This window comes from Ammospiza caudacuta, chromosome 4, assembly GCF_027887145.1.
Source record: "Ammospiza caudacuta isolate bAmmCau1 chromosome 4, bAmmCau1.pri, whole genome shotgun sequence".
In the NCBI taxonomy this organism is placed as follows: domain Eukaryota; kingdom Metazoa; phylum Chordata; class Aves; order Passeriformes; family Passerellidae; genus Ammospiza; species Ammospiza caudacuta.
The window spans coordinates 21800772-21823399 of NC_080596.1; the positions used below are offsets into that span (position 1 = coordinate 21800772).

The following is a 22628-nucleotide window of genomic DNA, read 5'->3' on the forward strand; positions in this document are numbered from 1 at the left end:
AACACTGACCTTACCTTGGCTCTCTGCAGCTGTCAGCACATTTCACACAGCAATTGTGATCCAAATGCCTTTCTGTCATTACTCCAGATGTGGGTTGGTGAGCCAAACTGCAATGCTACATGTTTTCTTAATGCAGTCCAAGTGCCTCTATCCTCCACTGGCTGCTCCATCACATTCTATTTTTGAGAAGGCGTCATACCCTCACCAGTAAAGACTTGCAGCTGTTTATTTGGTTTGGGGTGGGTTGGTTTGGTTTTTTTTGGCAAGGTCTTTCAAGTCAATCTGTTTGAACTCACAGGATTAAGTAGACTGACTCACTTCCCCTCTTTAAGAAGATCTCCTCATTCATGTCTTCTTCTGCTGATAAATAGGCAAGATAAGAAAAGCACCCAGAGAAACTGAACCAGGCACTCAGCATTTCATGCCCTGATGGGTAGCAGCCACTGTAAGGACGTCTCAGTAAAGCTCAACACAAGTTTGACAACAGCCAACTGTGCTATCCTCTTAAAAGTTGGCAGCCAAAAGAAGGGCAAGTTATCTTTGAACTGTCCTCAACCTTTCCAATTGGGATTATCTTTGATAGATCCAAAAGTAGCTCTGGATTCTCACACCAGTCCTGCTGGTAACATCATGAGACACTGAAATCTATTTTCAACTATTTGTCAGCCCGTCCCTGCAGCGCACCCTGGATGGTTAATGAGTAGTTGGACAATATGTGCATTTCTCTCTGTTGGTGTCTCAGGCTTCTGCTTTTCAAGCAGCACAGAAAGGCTGAGCAGGCTGCATATCTGACAAATTCCCACACTAGCAAATATGGGAACCATTCACTGTAACCAGAAGCCAAAAGCTCAATTGAATTATCTTTCAACTTGTAGCATCAAAAAGTCCCTAATGTACATTTACTGAGCTGGTCAGTTTATTAAAAACAACTTATTTATTGCAGCTACCATGAATGAATTGGATAGGCCTAGAAATTTAAGTACAATGTATTTCAGAGACCTTTTCTTTGCAACTGAAATGCTTTTCCATTCTGTCTGGGCAAAGTTGTTATAAGTTAGCACTGAGAAGTTCTGTAAAGGGGTTGCAGAGGCAAGAAGTTCTTACTCCATCTTTGAATGAACTCTTCATCACTTCAGTGTGCTCAGTCTCCAACTCATCCACAACAATTAGGGAACTTTCAGGTAGGAAATATATCCTTGTCAATTCCTGCCTACTCCTCCTATCCTACCAAGGGCTCCTAAGTCTTTACCAATTGCAGATACCACTTACTGCACAAGAGCTTTAAATCTTCCCACAGGGACACTTCACCTTGCTGCTCATGGACACATAAACATCTTGTGGGCTTGTTCCCAGCCACAGTGCTGTAAAATGCACATTTCTTTAACAGCACAGGCCACAATAGGATCATGTATTTAACTCCTGCTTAATTTATTGTAATACTGTAACTGCAATATTTAACACATCTTGTTCGCACTGTCTTACAGTCTAACTTTAAAAAATTCATCTCTAGAATGTGTTGAGAATACAGAAATAATAAATTGAAATTTTTCTAAAGAAATCTAGCTAGACATAAAACAATCAAAATCACCTCTTCTTACATTGGTCCATGTCTTAAAATCCAGTTGCCAGCCTGGTCTTCCCTTCAAGCACTGCATATACCATGCAGTTTCTTGTAAGCTTCAGTTTTTGTTGAAAAAAATAGAATAAATAATTCTTAAAATGATGTGTTGATCAGAGGAGAACAGACAAAAGCCTCTGGGCTTTTTGACATATGAACCCTAAACAATCAGATCTATAGTTGTAGCTTTTCAGATATGGGCTCCATTACTCATGGAAATATCTTACATTTGTACTATGAGGTTGTGTTTGCAGGAGACAGGTTTGAGTTCACAAGGCAAAAGGAGGCAATGCTATTTACAGTGCAGCTGTAACCATGGGCTGTACTCACCTGGCTGTAGTTCTGATGGTGTTATCTTTATTGTGGTTGTGCTCTTTGCTCACCTTTTCTGCAGAGGAACACACATGAGTTTTGTGGTTAGCATATGCCATATGTTCTCTATCAAATTTTATTCAGCAGAACTATTTTAATGCTTTCAGGTAACAGCATAACCCAGGGTAATTTAGGGTAAATGGTTCCAGCAATATTAGAGAATGGGCATGACTTTATTTAAATTAACACCCAACAAGTTTTTTCAGCTCCCCATGTCAGAGTTAGAGCTCCATGCAGAGAGTGCAATGCAAGTGTTCATTGGTCCCACTGCCTTTTTGTGACAGATGAGCTTCACCTTCTTTGCCAAGGGAAGTGGGCAGTGCAGCCCCAGGAGTGCTGAATCCTGAAGCCATGGCCACTTAGGCCAGAACTGCCATCTGCAGATTCCCCTCTACAGGGATCAAAGCAGTCATCACAAATTATTTAATTAGCTTTCAAAAATACAGGAGCTGAACTCTGGCTTTTCCAACTCAGCTGAAATACTGTGAGCCTGACCTGGCTGCCACAGTGCTTTAAAGCATATGCGGACTATGGGGGACATTCGGCAAGGCCTCTGTGCTTCAAGTGTGAGGGTTGGAAGGTTCCTATTAGCTTTCAGCCCTGGTGATCTCACAGTTTCATAGAACTTTGGAGTCACACAAAAAAAATCTGATTTTGCTCTTTTAACTCCAGCTACGGAGCAGTTTGCACTGGGTTTACCTGATAGCTGGAAGAGCAGCTCAGATGCCATCTTCACTGATATGTCCTGGCTGAAGAGGTTCCTGTCTGGCAGCACACGGCCCTCGGGCGCCTTCTGGTCGCGCCCCAGCAAAGTGCTGTAGCCACCGCTCTGCCCGGGTGACACTGAAGCCTGCGAGTCCTGGATGTCAACTTCCATCGGTTCCTCCTTTATCTTCACCATCTGGGCTTCCTTGAAACTCTCAGCTGCAAATATGCATTCAAAAAAAAAAAAAAAAGAAGAAAGAAAAAAGAATAAGCAACTGCCATAATTATTTAATTAGGCTGTAATTTTTCAGAGTGCTCCAAGCAGAAATCACAATTACCGAGTTATAATTTGTGCACCGCATCCCTGCAAATGGGAAGGGAAGCAAGCAGCTGACAGCCTCAGTATTCTTCTGGCTGTTATAAATAGAAGCAAGCTCTTGAAAATAATTTTTCAAACTAGAAAGCAGAAAACAGTTGCATATTTGCAAATATGAGAGTTACATCACTTTCTATGAATACTGCATGTGTGATGACACACTAGTTAGTGAAGCTTTGTTTCTATTTATTAAATCAAGTTGCAGCTCCACCCCAGCTCTCCTGAGGTGGGCACTGAAGGCCTCTTACAAACTCCAAATTACTCTATTTCAGCAAAAGTACTGGCACCTACAGTCAGAAGTACCAGTATGCGGATAGTGGCAGAGGAGGGAACCTCATCTTCCCCTCTCTCTTTCTCTTTTATGGAAAATTCCAGAAAACCATGTGAAGAACCTGTTCATTACACCTGCACGAGCTTTCTACACGACAGGAATATTCTGGGGCTCATGCTTTTCTCAAGGCTGACAGATATTTCCTCATGCATTACAAGGTCCATTAACCTTAATGAACAGTTTTCTTAAGTCGATATCATCCCCTCTTTGCCTTCCTCTCCAGTGTCCCAGGGCTAGCAAACAAACAAAACCATAGTCTGGAAGCCAATTTCTAGAAACTCCAGAGACAGCATAAAAAAGGCAATATGTCTGGAGAACCAAAAACATAAATAAATGCATGAACAGAGTTAAATACCAGAAAGAACATCCAGATAAGGAATCATTCCAACAAAATTTGTTTGTTCTGGTTTTCCTATACTCTCTAACTCACATGTGAGTGCGTCAGCTTCACAGATTTTATTCCAAGTGTGAAAGATTCAGGCCTTTAATTTTCAATTACCCAATATTCCAGTGGATCTCAGAGGCACCAAAACATGGTTTGGTTATCCTCAAAAGTGTTTTCAGCTTCCTCAGCTGTTGGTGTCATGTTGTCACCTCCAGCAAAAGATGGACAGAATCCCTTTATCATTAATGCATCAGCATTCTACCTAAAATTAAACTAGCATGTATCACCAAGTCCTTTTACACTACCCTAGGTTTTCCCTCTCTCCACATTCATGAAGTAGAGAAAAAGTGGCTTTACTTCCTACAGCTCTTAAAAAAAAAATAAATTGAAGCCAGGAGATAAACGCCACTTGGATATGTTCCAGGAACAATTTACATGAAGTGCTTTCAATCTTTTCTTATGACATTTCTTGACCTTTAAAAGACACATCTAAACATTTATAAAAATCTTTACCCTCTACTATCCACAGATACATCTTAGACTTCAGAAATTTTTATAGTGAATTCTCAGCTGAAGACCACTTAGAAATATCATAATGCCTTTTTTTTGCCCTGTTAAGAAGATTTTTCTTTTTAAAATTCTGTTTAAAGCCTCTATTACTCTCTTATTATAAAACCACAGAATCCTGCATCTGTGTTAAAAAGTGTAAAAATAGCATGCTGTGCATTGAAAGTGAGCACAGAGCAGCAAAGGAACGCATCAGGTAACAGTGTCAATCAAGAGCTCAGGTAACTCCACAAACAAATGAGTTCTTCAGATGTCTGACAGACTGAGCTCTGCACCCAGCTGCCAAATTTAGGTGCAGAGTCAAGCTGACCTTTGCTGCTCTCTCTGCTTTTAAAATATTCTTTCTATTTCTGTTCCTGCTCCACACAGTTTAATTCCCTGTCCTGCAAGTGCTTTTGTATCAGACAAACTGACAGGACCCCAACTAAGGCAAGAGTCAAGCAATACCAGTGACCTTCTCTCCCTCACCATCAGTGAGCACTGCAATTGCCTTAACTACATCTACATATTTGATCATTTCCTTTGACCTTTATCCTTCCAGCTGCACCCTTTTGATCTGACAGAATGTTCCTGCCAAATGTGAATTCTGTCGTACTCTAAATCCCCAAAGCAAACACACAAAGAGAAGACTGAAGGAGAGTTTCTGATAATTTTACAAGAGCTAATGAAAGGGAAACACAGTCAGTCTGTTCCACAAGAAGCAATCATAGGTATAAAACCCTGCTGTGCTAGATCTTGTGCTGGCAAAATACTGCAATTAAGGTTATGCCCATACCTGTCTCACCATATAGGCAGTCCAACTCCAGCTTCTTGAGGATTATTTTCCCTTCTGTGCTGTTCATTGTGGAGTGAGGTGATAGCCCTTATTTCTTTACATAGGTATCTCACATGGTTATAGCACAGCTAAAGTTTTTCAAGTCAAGTATAGGCACACAAAAAGGTCTCCTGCTTTAAATAACAAAATCATTTTATCTTTGACTTTTATAGGAGACCTAGTAGGAGAGCTGGTTAAATAATCTGCAATGTATCAGAATAGGAAGTTAGTATATGACAGTCAGGTTTTATTCTTCAGGTCAGATTTCTATAATAGTACAGCAAAATCTGTGGGCTAAAGAGACTCAAACAGCTCAGAAGTATCCAGACCATGATCTCCAAAACACAGTCTGCTATTCAATCAAAACTAACCTGGGTGAGGCTCAGAATAACAGCACAGCAGTGCTGAGACACTTCACAGGGCAAGAGATGAACTAAATCACCCAATATGTCATTTTCTGCTATTAAGTGTGTGATACAGAAACACCTTAACAAAATAAGAGGACTCTATTTCATACATGGATGTACTTTATCAAGCCACAGAGATGCTGTTTCTTTACAGAGCGGTGTAAGTTCTAATAATCTTATCTACAAAAGCCTTAATGAATGTCATCTTCTTCCTGTTGAGCGACACAAGTTTCCACATCAGGTATGAAAAATAGAGCACTGGACAGGCTTATTCCAGGAGGAAGCAATTGCTTCCACAGTTTTCAGGTTCCACAGATGTAAGAAATCACAAAGTAGTGATACTTGCTAAAAAACCCCTCCAAACCTAGAACAGCAGAAATGTAGAACAACACTTGTGCTGAGTAAGGCCTAAAGGCCCTAAAAGCTCAGGGTACAACATTTACCCCTGAAAGCCTGACAGTGTCACTTCTATAAGGTGCAGCAGTAAGAACACTTCTAGAATTTAGTCTCAGACAACACCACTCTACAGCCTAGAACAGAGGCTGACAGGTTCTAGAAAGACCTTATTCAATCTTTCTGAAAGTTGGGACTATCACAATCCAGCTCGAGTTGAGCACAAGTCAGCAAAGCGCCCTTGTGGCACACAAGGCCAGCCCTATTTCGGGCCCCATTATCAGATCTGCAGCCATCAGGCAGAGGGAGGGGATTCTTACCCTCTGTTCTGCACTTAGAGGCTGCATTTAGGGTTTTGTGCCACATCTGGGGCTCCCCAGTACAGGACAGACTCTGACATTCCCAGAGCATGTCCAGTGGAAGGCAACCAAGGTTGTAAGAGGGCTGCTGCAAGACAGAAAAGGAGATCAGCTGTGAGAGCTGGGTTTGTTCAGCCTCAAGAAAACAACATGAAGGGGACACTTTATTGCTATCAACAGCCCTCTAAGGAATAAAGGGAAGGTGCAGAGAAGCTCAAGTCATATTTCTCTCATAAATGCACAGTGATCATATGAGTCAACAGACAAGATAGAACATGGGGAATTCTGTTTATATATACAGGAAAAAGAATTCCCATCAGGACGGGGAAATGCTGACACATATTGCAGAGAGAAGTTGAGTTCTCCATCCCTGAACAAACCTAAACTTGGTGAGACCCTCAGCAGCCTGCCTGGCTTGACCTGCTCTGAGCAGAGGTCTGGAACAGATGACCCTGGAGGTCCCCTCCAAACAAAATTATTTAATGAGCCTTCAGCACTGGGCTGGCTGCAGGTTCATCCTGGAGAACTTTCAAAAGGAAGATGAGACTTGTTCTAACACACACTAGAAACTTTTCTTAATGTCCACTCTGAACTTCCCAAACTGCAGCTGGCAGCTGTTACCCCTTCTTTTACCATCTGCCAGGAGGGAGAAAAGTTTAATTCCACCTCTTTTCCAAGTTTCCTTCAAGTAGGTGCAGGCTGCAATGAGATTGGCCTTTAGTTCCCCTGTGCCAGACTGAACGGGCTCAGCTCCCCCAGTGCCTCCCAGCACAGGGAAGCCATGACCTGATGGACCTGATCAGAAAGTTGGAACACTTTCCCTGTGGAGACAGGCTGAGAGAGCTGGGCTTGGTCAGCCTGGAGAAGGAAAGGCTTCAAGGAGACCTTACAGCAGCCTTTCAGTACTTAAAGCAGGCTTGTGAGAGAGCTGAGTTCAGACTGTTTAGCCTGTTGTGACATAAGAGACAGTGGTTTTAACCCAAAAGAAGGTAAATTCAGACTACATATAAGGGAAGAACTTTTTACAATCTGAGTGTTGAAACATGGGAACAGGTTGCCCAGAGAGGTGGTAAATGGCCCATTCCTGGAAACATTCAAGGTCACGTAGGACGGGCTCTGAGCAACCTGATCTTGATGAAGATGCCCCTCCTCGTTGCTAAGGGGTTGGACTGGATGACCTTTAAAGGTCCCTTCTATCCCAGACCATTCTGTGATTCCATGCAGCACTCACATGCTCTGGAAGGGACACTGACCCTTCCTAATGCAGCACACTCAGCTTTTCCTATTATTTGAGACAGAAGTCAAAAATAAGGGATAGATTTCATAAAGAACACGAGTGATGCAGTAAATATTGCTTTGGCTGACACAACAGCTGTCCAATAACCTTGCATTGCCAAAATCAAATGAATACTTGTTAAATCACTAGTGTTTCTTCCCACCATTTTACTTAAAACTTCACCCTGTGACTAAAATTCAAAGTTGTTTGTATTTGCTGAAATGCCCATCAGCTTTACAAATCAACTTTATGAATCAACTTTGAGAAGAAAGCCTTTCCCATATGTCTCATGAATTGGACTCATGTACCAGTCTCCACAATGAAGCAGACGGGGTAAATAGTGGGTCAACTTGCACCAACTTCAAAAGCTTTCAGCACGGAGAATCAGGCGTTTTGTTATGCTAATTGTTCTGATTTGCTAGAAATAAACATGCCCTAAAACAGCTTAAATAAAACCTCAGAGGTAGGGAACAGTTGGCAAGCCCTGAAGGTTCTGCTACAGAGACACAACAAGGAACATCTGACGTTCCCTAGGGCGCTGTGCTTGATGCTTTATTTTGTTAGTATTTTTTTCAAACTGCTGTTTTATATAAGACAATGTCAATGAATCAATGTAACAGGATCCTGCATTAAAAAAAATAAAATCATGAAATGGCTCATATTTATTAAAGTGGAACCTCTGAACTCCCATGTTACAGAATTTTGCAACTACAAGCTGCTTCACAGAAACACAATCCAAGAAAAAAAAATGAAGCAAATTAAAGCCATAAACTAATTAGAGTTGTGATAGACATCTGCTGCCCCTTCCATTTAAATGGTAGGATGATGGCAGGACCTGCAAGACCCTACTTGAACAACCTGGTTAAAATAAAAAACCAAAACCAGAAAAAAGCCTCAACAAAACCCACTTGGCTAGCAGCAGGGTTTAATCTGGGAATGTGACTTGCCATGGTTTGCCACTTCTCTACTTCCCACAAAGAAAAAGTCTTATTTTGGACCATACACTTCCCCACTTACGTTCTGGGCTCCTACAGAAGCCCCAAGGAACAAAGACTTCCCTGTATTTTCCCTCCTCTGCCTGTTATTGAGGCTTTCTAAGCAGGGATGAAATCCTTGACAGCTCTCCTGAATCAATCCAGGAGCAGGACTCTCACGAGGCACCAGCAACAAGGATCTCCAGAGACAGCAGCCTAACTCCACACAGGCACTTCCCAGAGCAATCCACAATGTTGTGGAAAAGGAATATGCAGCAAGATTAATTCTGACCTTCACCTTATGCTAGAATTGTACTATCATTCTACTCTCCTTGTTCCACTCTTTTTAAATAGTTGCTCTAATATATGTGATTTCAATTAAACGTATGATACAGTGTCAAAAAAATAATGACAAGGCATGAAATACAAAATTACCATACACATTTTAAAGTTGATATAGGCTTAATCAAAAAAAGAAAAAAAACCAACAAAAAAACCTCATCACACCCCTCCCCTGTAATAACCAGTTGTTCCAAAAGAGGAAGTATCATATAATTAGCTGTAATAAATGGAGTTGATCAGGAATGCTTTTGGACTCAGTTGTAGGCAGCACCTCAGTTTGGGTGCTGAGGTCATGAAGTAAGTCTGCACTAATTGCATGTGCTGATAACCCAAAATTAAGACGCTTTGCTGGTACTGGTGTATTACAAGAAAACACTGTGTGACCTGAGGATTGAAGAACAAAAAATCCATAGGAACCAAAGTGTACAAATGTTATGCACTTGCTTGGGCTAACAAGGAGATGTGCAATACATGGGGAACTGACCCACAGAAAAAAAAGAGGAGGAAAACAACCTGAGTTACATGCAAGATGAACATATTTCAAAAGTAGGATACATCTGAAATAAAGGTAAATGTGATTCAGACAACATTTCTGGGAAAGACAAGGACATACTAATGTCCCTGGGCAAAACATTACTCAAAAAGTGCTACTACCTGGGATAGATTTTATACTCTTCCACCTATACACTCATTCCTGGACAAGAAGACAAAACATTGTATGCTTCTAAAAGCTAATACATGCTGCAAACATATCAGCAGCATGACTATTTCAGCAGAAAATGAGTTTTTCAGCTCTAACAACGGCATGTAAATGCAAATATTTATTTTTAATTTCAGTCTCCTCTGAAATGTACTTTTCAATTTACAAGACTGAGTGTATAAAACTGACCAGGAATCATTGAGGGTGCCACTTAATTAAATTAGATTTTCCATTAAAGAGAACTGGTAAAAATGTAAAAATCAGGTGTATTTGAAACACGTTACTCCCATTTCTTCTAACTGATTTTGTACAATATTTGATGGGAATTAAAAATCTTGCAGGGATGGCACCTTTCCAAACAGAGATGAGAGCAATTTGCCCCACTCCACTATCTCCTCAAATCTGTTTGCTTACCACTGGACCTAGTCTCAGTCAAGAATCAGCAATGGACAGAGTTCCCAGCTCACTTTTGTGCACTCATACATATCACAGTGGTAATTTTATTTTCTTCTGTAGAATGGAGGTTGAAAACCTGCTCAAACTTTGCCCACTAACTTCCAAACACCATTTCTTTCAAATGGGTGTTTGATTTATTCTGAAATGGCAGCTTGGTTGTTAGGAAGTTTTGTCCTGGCTGTTTGGGTGGAAGTGTGTTCTGCCCAGACATGCCCAAGAGACAGGAGCCCCCTGAGCCTGGATAATCCTTTGGAAGAGGTGTGAGTAGGAATCAAGTCTGTGAACTGTGGGTAGGAGACCTGAATCCCAGGGGAACATGGGAGAGAAAGAACTGGTGTAAAAGGTCAAACTCTACCACAGTAATGTGTGGGACAAGGGCTTGATCCCAAACTCTGGTCATGTTGCTAGAAGCCAGTGTCCAAAGAGCCTTCAGCTTGAAAGAGAGAATCTTGTCTTGTAGAACTGAAATAGCTGTGTGTGATTTTCTCTTGTTTCTTTCCACCTGCTTCTACAACGGCAGCTAACAAATGTTCTGTTAATGTTCTAGTACAGGAAAAGATGTTTATTCTTGTAACTTTTCCTAGCTCTGGAGTAATTTCTGAGTAGCTGAGAAATGGGGGCTGACAAAGGGCTGATGATTTGTAGTAAACCTACCCTACAGTATGCACCAGACCAAACCAGGCTCCAGAGATGGAAGGGCCTTCCACTACCCTGTATACCCAAGAGCTGGCAACACAACACCCCTGTTTGGGAAAAGATATTTCCCAGTGAAAAATATAAACCAGTTTGTCCCTTGCATGGAAGGAAATAGCAAGGTCTATGCCCAAATCCCAGTTGGCTCCCACCCATGAGGCTGAAACAATCAGCAGTACTCTTGCTCAGAAGATAACAGCAGCATGTATGTCAGGAATGCAGGAAGCACAACACTGTTATGTTGGAAATTCCTTCCTGAATTTGTATGTGATGCAGGTTTTGGTGATTAGTATTACACAGAAGAAAGGGAAAAGAACAAAGCAAGAACACAATCCATTCAGTCCTTACCACGCATATAGAGAATCTGAAGGGACTTGACTTAAACACAATTATAAAATATATCAAATCTAACAAGGGCACTTGACTGAGGATTTCCCACAGAGAGTAAAACATCAAGACAGACTTGCTCCTTTTTTTTTTTTTTTCTCTCCAGTACCATGAAAAAGGAAGACGTTTGTTCTTGCTTTCCTTTTAATCTCAAGAGGGGGCTCAGGAAGAAAGGTGGATCCCTCATCCATAGAAGTGTTCAAGGCCACATTGGATGAGGCTCTGAGCAATACCTTCTAGTGGAAGATGCTCCTGCCCATGGCAGGGGGGTGGAACCAGATGATTGTTCTCTACAGCTCCCTGAAAGGAGGCTGTAGCTGGGGAAGTCTCTTCTCCCAGGCAACCAGCAACAGGACAAGAGGAAATGGCCTCAAGCTGCACCAGGGGAGGTTCAGGCTGGACATCAGGAATAATTGTGTCACAGTAGGGGCTGCCAAGCATTGGAACAAGCTGCCCAGGGAGATGGTGAAGCCACCATCCCTGGAGGTGTTCAAGAAATGACTGGATGTGTCATTCAGTGTAGTGGCCCAGGACAAGGTGGTGATCAGTCAATGGTTGGAGTGAATGACCAGGGTGGTCTTTTCCAGCTAAATGATTTTGTCATCTTTAAGGTCCCTTGATGCCTTGAGAGCAGAGTCTAGACAGTGTTAAAGGAATAAAATAAGTATTTATGAAAAGGCCTTCAAAGGATACACCTTGGGCAGCACAAGAGCCTGCCTGAGGTTTTACTCAAGATGGACAACAGGTCACAACTTTTCATGCTTTTGTAAGTTTTGGTCCATTTACTTACTGGGGTTAATTGTTCAAATACAGCTTCAGGTTATGAAGTCCCATCCTCTCAGACTGCTCTCCAATTTGCTGTTGTTTGTACTTTTTGGGCTGCAAGATAGCAGCACTTTGGCTGCACTGGAGCTGCAATGGTGCTTTTGGTTCTCAGGCTGGAAAAGGATTCTTTAGTTGAACTAAACTGTGAGGAGAACTTGCTAACACCTTATATGAAGTTCAGCGTTAGATACTAATGCAGTACAGAATCTGGATAATATGAAAGCTAAAACTTAAGGCATCACCTTCTATGATTCTATGAAGTGGCTTAATTAAGTAAGTTCTAAGTCACCAAAACCAGGCTACCAAATTGCTAACAGTAGGCTCTGAAGTCAACAGTGATATGGGAGTATTCTGCCAGGTAAGGTAAAGATTCAAAAATACTCAAAATAATCCACTAAAGAGGCTAATCATCTTAAGATTTTCCTCTTGTAGTTGTCCTACATTAAACTGTATCTCAGTGTTTTCCTCTCCAGTTTCTGCCTTAGATGGTAATTGAGGGAAGTGCAGGTTGCAAACTGTCTGTGACAAACTGGGTGTAACCCCACCACCCCCTGGCTGATGCGGGAACACCGACAGCAGTAACACCGGCTCCATAAATCCCAGTCACTCTTCACATCCTAATCTATGCATTAGCCAAAAACACCACTGTCAGCACAAACTGCTCAGTCCCTAAGAGCTTGTAAGAGAAATGTTACACTGGTGTATTTCTTATTTCTTGTGTTGGGATCTCCCTTTAAAGCCTGGGAGATCCCAACACAAGCTGAAGACTTGACCAAGATTGAATACACGCTGGATTTCTCTCATATAAACAGGTATTTAAGGCACAAATATTCTAACATAACAAGCAGCAATAGAATTATTTAAACACAGCCTGACAGTGCTGAACTCCAGACTGACAATCCAGAACCCTTGTGTCTCTGAAGTACTTAACAAACCATTGAATTACGGAGCTCTTTCTTTATAAAAACAGTTACATGAATTTATATGCACCAAGAAAAATAGTCACAGCTTAGCATTCATTAGGCTGCAACATTTTGTTACCAAAACACCTCATTCAAACCAGTTATCAGCAGCAACTGTGAATTACACCAATAACCAAGTAGTTTGTATTTGGGAGTCTGAGGAAAAAAAATCTGGAAACTGGTGCTCTGGTCAGCTTTTGTACTTGAGAAACACTTTTTGCACCATTAACATGGAAGGCTTGATTCAAATTCTTCTGCAAATTAAAATGTGGAGGCATGAACAGGAGTGAATTAATTACATGTTTTATGGGGGAGATCCTAGTCAGCTCAAATCTTTCAAGTTTGAGCTCAAATTGACAGCTGACAGTGTCCAATCAAGACAACCCATTTCATGTAGGTTTGACAGGGATCTCAGAAGTTACTAAACTTGTAAGCATTCCCACCAGCACTTTTGCATGACTTTGGTACAAATAAAAAAATAAGTCTTGTCCAGTTTTGGAGAAGACTTAAAATGCATCAGATCCAGTTCAGGTGCAGAAGCACAAAACCCAGCCTGCCAGACTGACTTTCATGTCTTGGTCCTAGAAATTGGTCTGTTAGAAGTTCAAAGCCTTTTCATCCTTCACTTAACCTGATGGAGTGGGAAGAATTCAACCCTTTTATTTTCTCTTCAATCTTGATTTTGAAAGGTAGACAAATCATAATTAGCAGAACATGCATTTTATTTGACTCCCTCCAGCATTAACACTGCCTATGTGTGTACACTGCCTACTTGTCTGGCAGAAGAATCTATCACTGAGGCAATGTAAGCAAATTCAAGTGGTCTTGCTAAATGCAGAAAGCTGGCTCAGTTTACACAATTTTAACAACAGTGTATCTTATAATTTTGAGTACAATGTATTGCCAGAAAAAAATAAAAGCTTTAAAAGTCATACTCTATAAAGCCATGTCAGGTACAGTAAAGTACAGAAATGTTCTTAAGATGTTAATGAAGAGACACCTGTGAATAAATTGGTATTAACATGGTTAAATTTACATGGTACATTTAAAAAATTATAGCACTTAAAAGCTTTAAGGCATCATTTCTTATGACTTATTCCATAGTCATTAATTTGAAAATCAGAGCAGAGATAATTAGATAGTGTGGCTACAGACCAAACTGAGATATTTCACATACATGACACTTTGTAGACAGGCCTTTTCAATTGTTCCTTGGCTTGCTATTAAGCTCAACCTACCTTCTTGCAAGGTAACCCTGCTAGCATACACAAAAAAGAAAAAAAAAATTAAAAATTCAGTATTATGAAATGAAATATCTACCTGAGAGCTTCATGAGGAGCTCGGATGCTGCCTTGACTGACATGTCCTGCTTGATCACATTTGCCTGCGCTTCTTGTGGCTTGAGTTTCTCTTCAGGGACATTGGGAGCTGAGGCTTCAGACTCTTGGCTGAACACATAGCTGGGCTGAGACACGGCTGAACTTCCAGCTTCTTCATCCTTAGGCTCCTCTTTCACTTTAAAATTAGAAGTCAAGGGCTCCTTTTGATTTGCAGCTGTTAAGAGAAGGAAAGAAGCGAGTGTAATACATAATCCTGGAACAGGTAGTAACAGGAAGAAACCATAACCTGAGAAATGCTAGAGCCGGTACAGGCAGCAGACACATCCAACTGTGCTCAAAGATGCTTCAAGGGACAAACAAACTTCTGCACCTTTTCTACAAAGGGGCAGTTTTGAAACACAACAACTGCATGTACCAAAGCTCAGAAGAACATTCTCTCACTTGTTTCCCCCTGCTCCTCCTAAAAGCTCCTCCCTTGTCATTGGTTTGTAGGTTTTCTACAGGCTTGGTGCAAGTTTAAAACTTTTCACCTAAGGGCAAATTTGGCAAAGCCCATGGGTATGATATACTAAGGTTTTAATGCATGGAAGAGAGGCAAGATATGAAGAGTAGGAAGACAGAAAACCTAAGAGAGGAGTAAAAGGGAAAAGATAGCAAGTTCTTAGGTCCTAAAAGTTGCTGTATTAAGAAGAGAACAAAGAGATTTTCAGAAGAGAGCTCTGCACTGTTCCAAGCTCTATATCCATGAAAAGAAAGAGAGTAAATTTAAAATATTCCTTTTGAATACTCCTCCTAAGCAGCTGTACAGCATCAGAGGAGGGCAAGGAGACTTTGGGGAGCTCCTTAAGATCTGCACACTGAGCAATGCTTGGAGGGCCTTTCTGATACCTCTTGACAGCAGCAGAACCTCTGCACGGCGTTAGAAGGATAAAACCAGAACAGCTCTTAAACAATACTTCCAAGCCCAGCCAACATAAATTCATGGGCAGAGGCATGACAAGTCTCTGCATAAGTTGCACTATTCTTCAAGTAAATCTTCTAATAATTTTTTTTATTTAACCATGAAGAGATACTTCTTTCCCTGTCTCTTCGTGACCTTTTCTTGGCCAAAATGTCACTTTAAATTCCAGTAACACACAGCAGATGACTTGTTGAGTGCCTTTAACTTTAGCAAGTTTACATTTTTCCCACCTCTCTAAACTTCTGTCTCCACAAACACAAAAGACAAAATCTGGCAACATTTACCTGCTTAGACCCTCGGTCTACTTTCTCCTCCATTTCAGCTTCTTATCTACTCACAGTCTCCTCACTTTTTTGGCTTATTTCCTCAGACACTCTCCTTCTCAGCAACTCCCCCAAAACTCCTAGAGAACCCAAATTCCTGCATCCTACCATGAAGTGCTCACCATCTCCCAGACACCTGAACTCTAAAATATGAGGTACAATTACCATTGTTATTAGGATTAGACACTCATATTTGCTACTTTGAGCCTTTGTTCATTTCCACACAGGTCAAATATTTCATGTTTGTCTTTGGGGGTGTGCTAATGATTTTTAAAGCTTCTGCATTACCCTGTAACACAACACATCTTCCCAATCTATATTTTAGAGTTCTTTGATTTTCCTCCTTGTTGCTGGGCAAGCCATTACCAAAGAACAGGATTCAGGCAATTGGTATTAAGAGTGCACACATAAGCAATGTGCTCATACACATTAGTTCTACTTACTTCAGGAATTACATTACCTTATATCTGGAATTTTTAATATAACCTATAGGAGCTTTTACCAGCATTAGGAATTGCTTCTGCATTTTTTATTTTATTAAGAAGAGCAAAAGCAGAAATATGAAACATTAAAACATGCTTTAAACCACAAAAATACAAGTTAGAGCTCTCAAGCCCATCTTAACTTTACTAAGGTACTAACAAAAAAACTCCATCTATCTTCTTTATCCTGGCTTCAGTCTATTCTGGGGTTTGACCTGGGGTGATGAATGGTCACAAAAACAAAGAGACCCAAACCTTCTCTGCTGGATTACCTTCTGCTGTCCTTTGCTTTTAAAACATGCCAGTCCAGCTGCTATGCAGATATGAAAAATACCTCCACCAGGATCTGAGTGCAACTGAGAGAGAGCAGTCTGCCTGAACTTTCAGAGAACACTGGGGAAAGAAAAGGTCTTTTGAATTTATTCATTTCAAAAGGGTTCTAACTCAAATTTGTCCCAGAAAATAAAGGAAGCATGAGTCTGAGTGAAGAGGTAAAGATGACCCACTGAGAACAACCATTAACCTGTGGACCCAGCCTTGTCTCTGCCATGAACCAGGGCAGAAAATGAGCCAGGTAGAGCAAGCACTACAGGCTGGGTGAGCCTACTCTTCCACCACCTAAAATAGAGGTGATAATAAACTGGCATAGGTCAGTGTAAGTTTGCAACCATATGCCATGGCAAAAACATCTATAAACAAACAGAATGGAACAGAATTCAGATAATATCACAGACTTTAGCAAGGTACTTATTACAAGAGTTAAGTGCTATAGTATGCAGAGGCAGATGCTTATTGCATTACCTTACCACAAGAAAAAGGATCAAAAGGAATGCTTTTGGAACAAATTAGCATTTTTTTAAACCTTCTTATCACCAAGTCAAAAGTCAGCAGCCAGTGTGACCTAGTCTAAGGTGGTGCCTCAGTGCTCTTCATCCCAGGGTATCTCAAACCCTACTAAGATGAAGACAAGTTCTAATAGCTCATAGGACCAAAATTTCAAGTTAGATCATGCCAGAGTTTAAAGAGTTTAGTGATAGTCCAGTTCTTGGCCCTTCAATTCAGGAAGAACATTGAGGTGCTGGAGTGAGTCTAGAAAAGGGCAACAGAGCTGGTGAAGGGTCTGCAGCACAAGTTTTATGAGAAGTGGCTGAGGAAACTGGGGGTGTGTACCCTGGAGAAAGAAAGCTCAGGGGCCACTATCACACCACAATTCCCTAAAAGGAGGCTGTAGCCATATGGAGGTAAGACTCTTGTCCCAGACAGACAGGATAAGAGGAAACAGCTCCAAGCTGCACCAAGAGAAGTTTAAGTTGGATGTCAGGAAGAATTTCTTCCAGAAAGGTTGATGAGACATTGGAATGGGCTGCCCAGGGAGGTGGTGGAGTCACTCCCCTGGAGGTGTTTCAGGGAAGACTGGATGTGGCACTCAGTGCTGTGGCCTGGCTGACAAGGGGTGTTTGGTCATGGATTGGACTCAATGATCTCAGAGGTCTTTGCCAACCTGACTGATCCCATGAAGTGATAGATCCAGAATGAATCAAGTCTCCCTCCTTTCCCCTGTCCACCTTTCCCTTTCTGTCCCTGCACCACACGTGATCCCTCCTGCAGTGTCAGCCTGTGCTGCTAGGAGCCACTGCCTCCTCACACTTCTGAGCCTTCATCCAGGGTAACAATGATAAACAAAACCACATTGATAACAAATCTACCAGCACAGCATCAGACATAATGTAAATGAGCTCTTCAGGAGATATTAATACTCTGTGTGTTTACAGTACTTCACCAATGAGAAAAATAAAACATAGTCAGGGTGCCCCAACCCAGAGGAAGACCTAAAGGTGTGCCTTTGGCAGTATTAGATGAAGGAAAAGAATCCCAGACTGTTGTTCTTACCCATGCCACTGATTCTGCCTACTCTACCTGCTTTGTTTTGGACAGAAGAGGGAATTAATAAATTAGGAAAGAAGTAGAGTCTTATTTCTTTAATTAACTGGCAGCATATTCCTTGAACTGATGATGTTTTCTAAAAACCAAATATTTAAATTGTAGATAAATCACAAAAATAAAGAGTTATTTGCCTCATTTTTCTCACCTCAGAAAATAAAAACAAAATCAGACAACAACTACTGGGTCAGTTTCAAGCCATTTGCTATAATTAATAGGGTTTTTACTCTTTCTTGAAATATACTAAAGCAGATTCTAAAGTAAATGAAGCGCAACACAAAAGGACATAAAAAAGGGCAGGTTGTCTCATTTATCAGATCCATACATAAAAGGTAGAGGGGGGAAAAAACCCACAACACAAAAAAGACCCCCTAAACAACAAAAGTCCCCACCACTCTTGTCTCTGTCCCATCTTGGATCCACAACTCTGGACAAAATTGCTAACACATGGGGAATAGCAGGCGTGATGCATCCACCAGTCATTTTAGGGAAAACAATAAACAGATATAAGAAAAAAAATATTGCAAGTAAGGGAAATAAAATTTTACTATGACCAGTTTTTAAAAATCCCATGACTGAGGAATCCTTAAAAAAATTAGAACTAGACAAAGCATAAGTTGAATGTTATTAAAGTATATTTGAATGACAAAATTATTACTCCCCAGAAGGAAGAGTATCTTCTATCTACATACAAAAATAGATACACACACATATCCCAATTTGTATTTAATTTACATTCATTCTGAACAGCAGAATGAAGGATGTGTTGTCTGCACACTGAATAAAAAAACCCCAGCAATTTAATTTTGAAATACACAGCAAGGAAACAAAACAAACCCACAGAGCAAATGAAACCAACAGGCAGGAATCTCTCAAGCACAGTGGATAATGCTCCATTTGTTCTATTCCATATCCAGAAAAAACACAGATCAAAGAATATTCCAGACTGCTGATTTTTATCTTCCTGGCAACTTGGAACCATTTGAGCCATTTGGCAAAAGTAGATGATGAAAGTTATAACACTTTCCTGAAACTGCCAAATGCCACAAGAAAAGCTTTGGGCATCTGCCACTAATCTGAAACACTCTGGTAGAAGCTGCTAACTCCATCAGTCCACTTAAGAGGATTTCTAAATGCTCAAAATGTTTATAACTGAAAGAGGGAAAATGGGCTGATTACTTCCAAGCCAAGCTCAATGTTACAAGTCACAATCAGCAAGAAGCTAGTCACTGCTCCATCTGTCTCAGAGAAAAACATGAAGAAAAAAACAGAATCCACAACAAAAATTCTGCCACCAAAAAAGGCCACGAGAAACAGCATCCATAAAGTCTGGGTTGAAAGGAACTATGATGAAACTTCCATCCCAGACAGTAAGCTTTGAGCTGTGGTGTTTAAAATTAACCAAGAGCCTGTGACAGATCAGTTTTGCTGTATTTGGAGGACACAGTTCCATGACAGTGGGCATCACATCACCCTGAAGGCAGCTGTGGTCAATAAAGGGTGTGACTTGAGTCATCCACTATTTTATTCTCAAGCGGTTGAAATGTCCAGGTAGGAACTGGCATTCTGCACGGAGACCATGGCTTATATTTGATGACATTCAAGAACTGGGAAAGAGGCGCAAACACTGCAGAAGCAGCCCCTGGTGAGCTAATTGCTTTGCAAGAAAAATCTATGGTATTGGAACCTGTTGGAGAACCTCCAGACTAAAATCCAATTGGGCTGATAGATTATGTTCATCTGATTAATCACAGAGGCTGCATACACAGTAAGTAGCCCAAAAGGAGAAATAGTGTTCTTCTGGCAGGACATTCTAGCTGGTCTAGCATTTCCTTTAGTGCCTCTTGCCCTGGAGTATTAATATGTCCCAGAGCACTTCATGCTACCTAACCCTTCTAGGAATTCTCAGTCAATTACACCTGAATTTTAAAGATCTCTACTCTGCCCTAACTAACCCATAGGGCTTTAAGGGACAGAATGGGCATTACCAGTGAAAAAGCTACTTGTGGCTCAAGGGTGCTCAGCATGGAACATTTTTTTAAATCAAAACAGTGCAATGGCAGAATAGACAACCACAATATATGATGATACCACAACCTAGCACCCCTGGGCTTATGGAGATCCCTTAAAATATGAGGTCTTCCAAACCATATTGCTTCAGTACATTAAAAACTGCAAGCCTAGGTTAAGAAAGGCCAGCTAAGTAAACTGATCTCCTTTAAAGCTGCTCTGTGTTTGCAAAGCTGGAGTCAAGCACAATGAGACATAGCAAAGGAGAATGGCCAGTCCTGCTACTGTGCTCTCAAAATCTCCCCAGGTTCTAGTCCAAGTGGAATGAAGGAATCAGGCAAATTGCTGAGGCAGGAGCAGAACCACACATTCCTCCTGACACCCCAAGATGTCTTGCTGCTCAGCCAAAGTCCCACAGGGTAAACAAGGCTGTAGCATCTGCTAAGAACATTTCCTCCTTTCCAGGCAAAAACCAACACAGCAGCAGAACAGGTAAGATTGTGAGGACACTGGAGAAAAGAGAACAAGCAGTGAAAAGAGCAAGAAGGGATTTATTGCTGATAAGAAAGAATTACTTGCAATATTGGAACATCTTCTCTCTACAAAGGAGCAAAAACAGGGGAGAGAAATATCACCAGACTGGCCTTTATATTTGTTTAACAAAACAAAAAACAAAACAAACAATCAGAGATGATTGAACTAACAGTGTTTTCAAATCCCATTTTGGATAGATGAGAGAGAAAGGCTCATGAGCTCGGACTTCTGCCCAGAGTAATGGTGTATTCAGGGAAACAAAAGAGCCATTAGCCTAGTCCAGTCCTATACTCCTAATGTAAGAGTTTGTGTAGACATTAAAATGAAATTGTAAGCACAGACCTGGTCCAGAATTATATTGCTGGCTTCTTTTAAGTTGTATTGGACTGAGTACACACAAAGAAAAGGTGTTTGCTATTCTGCATTTTAAATTGCTGGATTAGAACAGAGACTACACTGCCTTACTTGCTAAATTCTACATGTTCCTTCAAGATGTAAAACACGATGCTGTGATTTTAAGGATGTTGGGAAATTGTGGATGCAAGACTAGAACTTACTGAAAAGAGATTTTAAGGGTGATGATATATCAGTAGCAAAGATTAGAACAAGATTTTATTTGCCCAAGTTTTAAGTAGATGTGCTATTGCATATCAGCATTTTACTTCAAACTAAAGGTCCGTATGGAAACTGGGAAAATGTGAATCTGGAGAGATTTCAAAGAGAGAACTTGATGACATCAGGGGTATTTGCACTGACAGCAGCATTATGGAATTCACAGTATTTTTAAATTAAGGACATGGCTCACTAATTGCCAGTCCTGTGAGCTTACATATTCTAATTTAAATTTTACATTCTGACATAAACTATGAATCCCAAATATAGACAGCCTGGTCTTTTCTTTGGAACTTGCTACTCAAATACATAAATTATGGCAATTAAATTTGATATGATTTTATTTTATTAAAAATAATTGTTTGAAGAGTTCAAGCCAGCCAGTTCAGCACAGTCAATGGCAAATGATAAAACATTTCAAATTACTTGTATTACCTTTAAGGAACACAGTAATTTTCAAGAGCCAAACAGAACAAATGATTAGTTAGCTTTTCTACTAATATGCTGTATGTAGCTGTCTGATGATTTACTCTCTCATTATGCCATTAATGGAATCAGCTAATAAAACACAAATGAAAAGCCCAAATATTTTGGACAGTCACCAAAGTCCCATGGTGGCTTTATTTCCCAAAATAAAGACTTGACTCCTCGCATGACAGTGACAGCAGACATGACAAACTGAGAGAAAGCAGTTTCTAATTGGTTTAACATGGCCAGCCCCAAACCCTCAGCATTTTAGCTCCTTCCTCCTGTCTTCTTTTAAGGTTTCCCATGCAAGTAACTTGGGGAACATAAAAAGAACAGCAGAGGCAGGGCACACTTGATACCACTCCAGAAGATGAAGAGACCTGCTGCTGGAGCAGTGCACTTGTTTAAACCCAGGGAGGTGGGGAGAGAGGCCAGCAATGAAGGATGTGTACCAATTACTGCTTCCACACAGAACCCCATGGAGAGCCATAGTGCAAGAATCCCATTCATTTTGTTGGGATTCATTTATTTCCAAATGTTAAAAGTTACTGCAGCACATAACGTAGGCACAGTAATAACATCACTAGGGTACGCTGGCCATTGTAGTTTGGATCATTGTGAAAGAAATTTTTATTGGCAAAAAAAAAAAAGCTAAAGCCTGAAAAGTGGGTGGAAGGACACCAGTATTTAAAGAGATGTGTTGTATAATGTCTGCCACTGAAACCTTTGAATCAGGAAAATCAAATACTCTTTAAATTAAGATATGAATGCTGTTATAAAGTTTCAACATGGAATTTAATGGACTGGGGGAGGAAAGCATTCTGACAAAGCACTGCTACACCAAAATACTGAAAAAATTTAAAGTGTACAAGCAGACCTGTTGAAGTCAGAGGGGCAAGATTTGAAGGTAAAAACATGCCCATGCTTAAATATTCTTCTTTTTATGTGTTGAGTATCTGCTAATCATCTTTATAAAAAACTCTGACTAAAGTTTCAGAGAACCCTTTTAAATTTC

The 22628-nt window shown here is 40.7% G+C and overlaps 1 protein-coding gene across 1 annotated transcript in view; it reads right to left on the bottom strand.

Annotated features, from left to right (window-relative positions):
* ZNF827 (zinc finger protein 827) overlaps positions 1–22628 on the bottom strand; it is a 98619-nt gene that overhangs the window by 34797 nt on the left and 41194 nt on the right. The window contains exons 6-8 of the mRNA XM_058804308.1: positions 14263–14496; positions 2690–2914; positions 1949–2006 (exon numbers count right to left, since the gene is read on the bottom strand). Coding sequence (XP_058660291.1) covers positions 1949–2006; positions 2690–2914; positions 14263–14496 — 517 coding nt within the window. The remainder of the gene's footprint in view (positions 1–1948; positions 2007–2689; positions 2915–14262; positions 14497–22628) is intronic.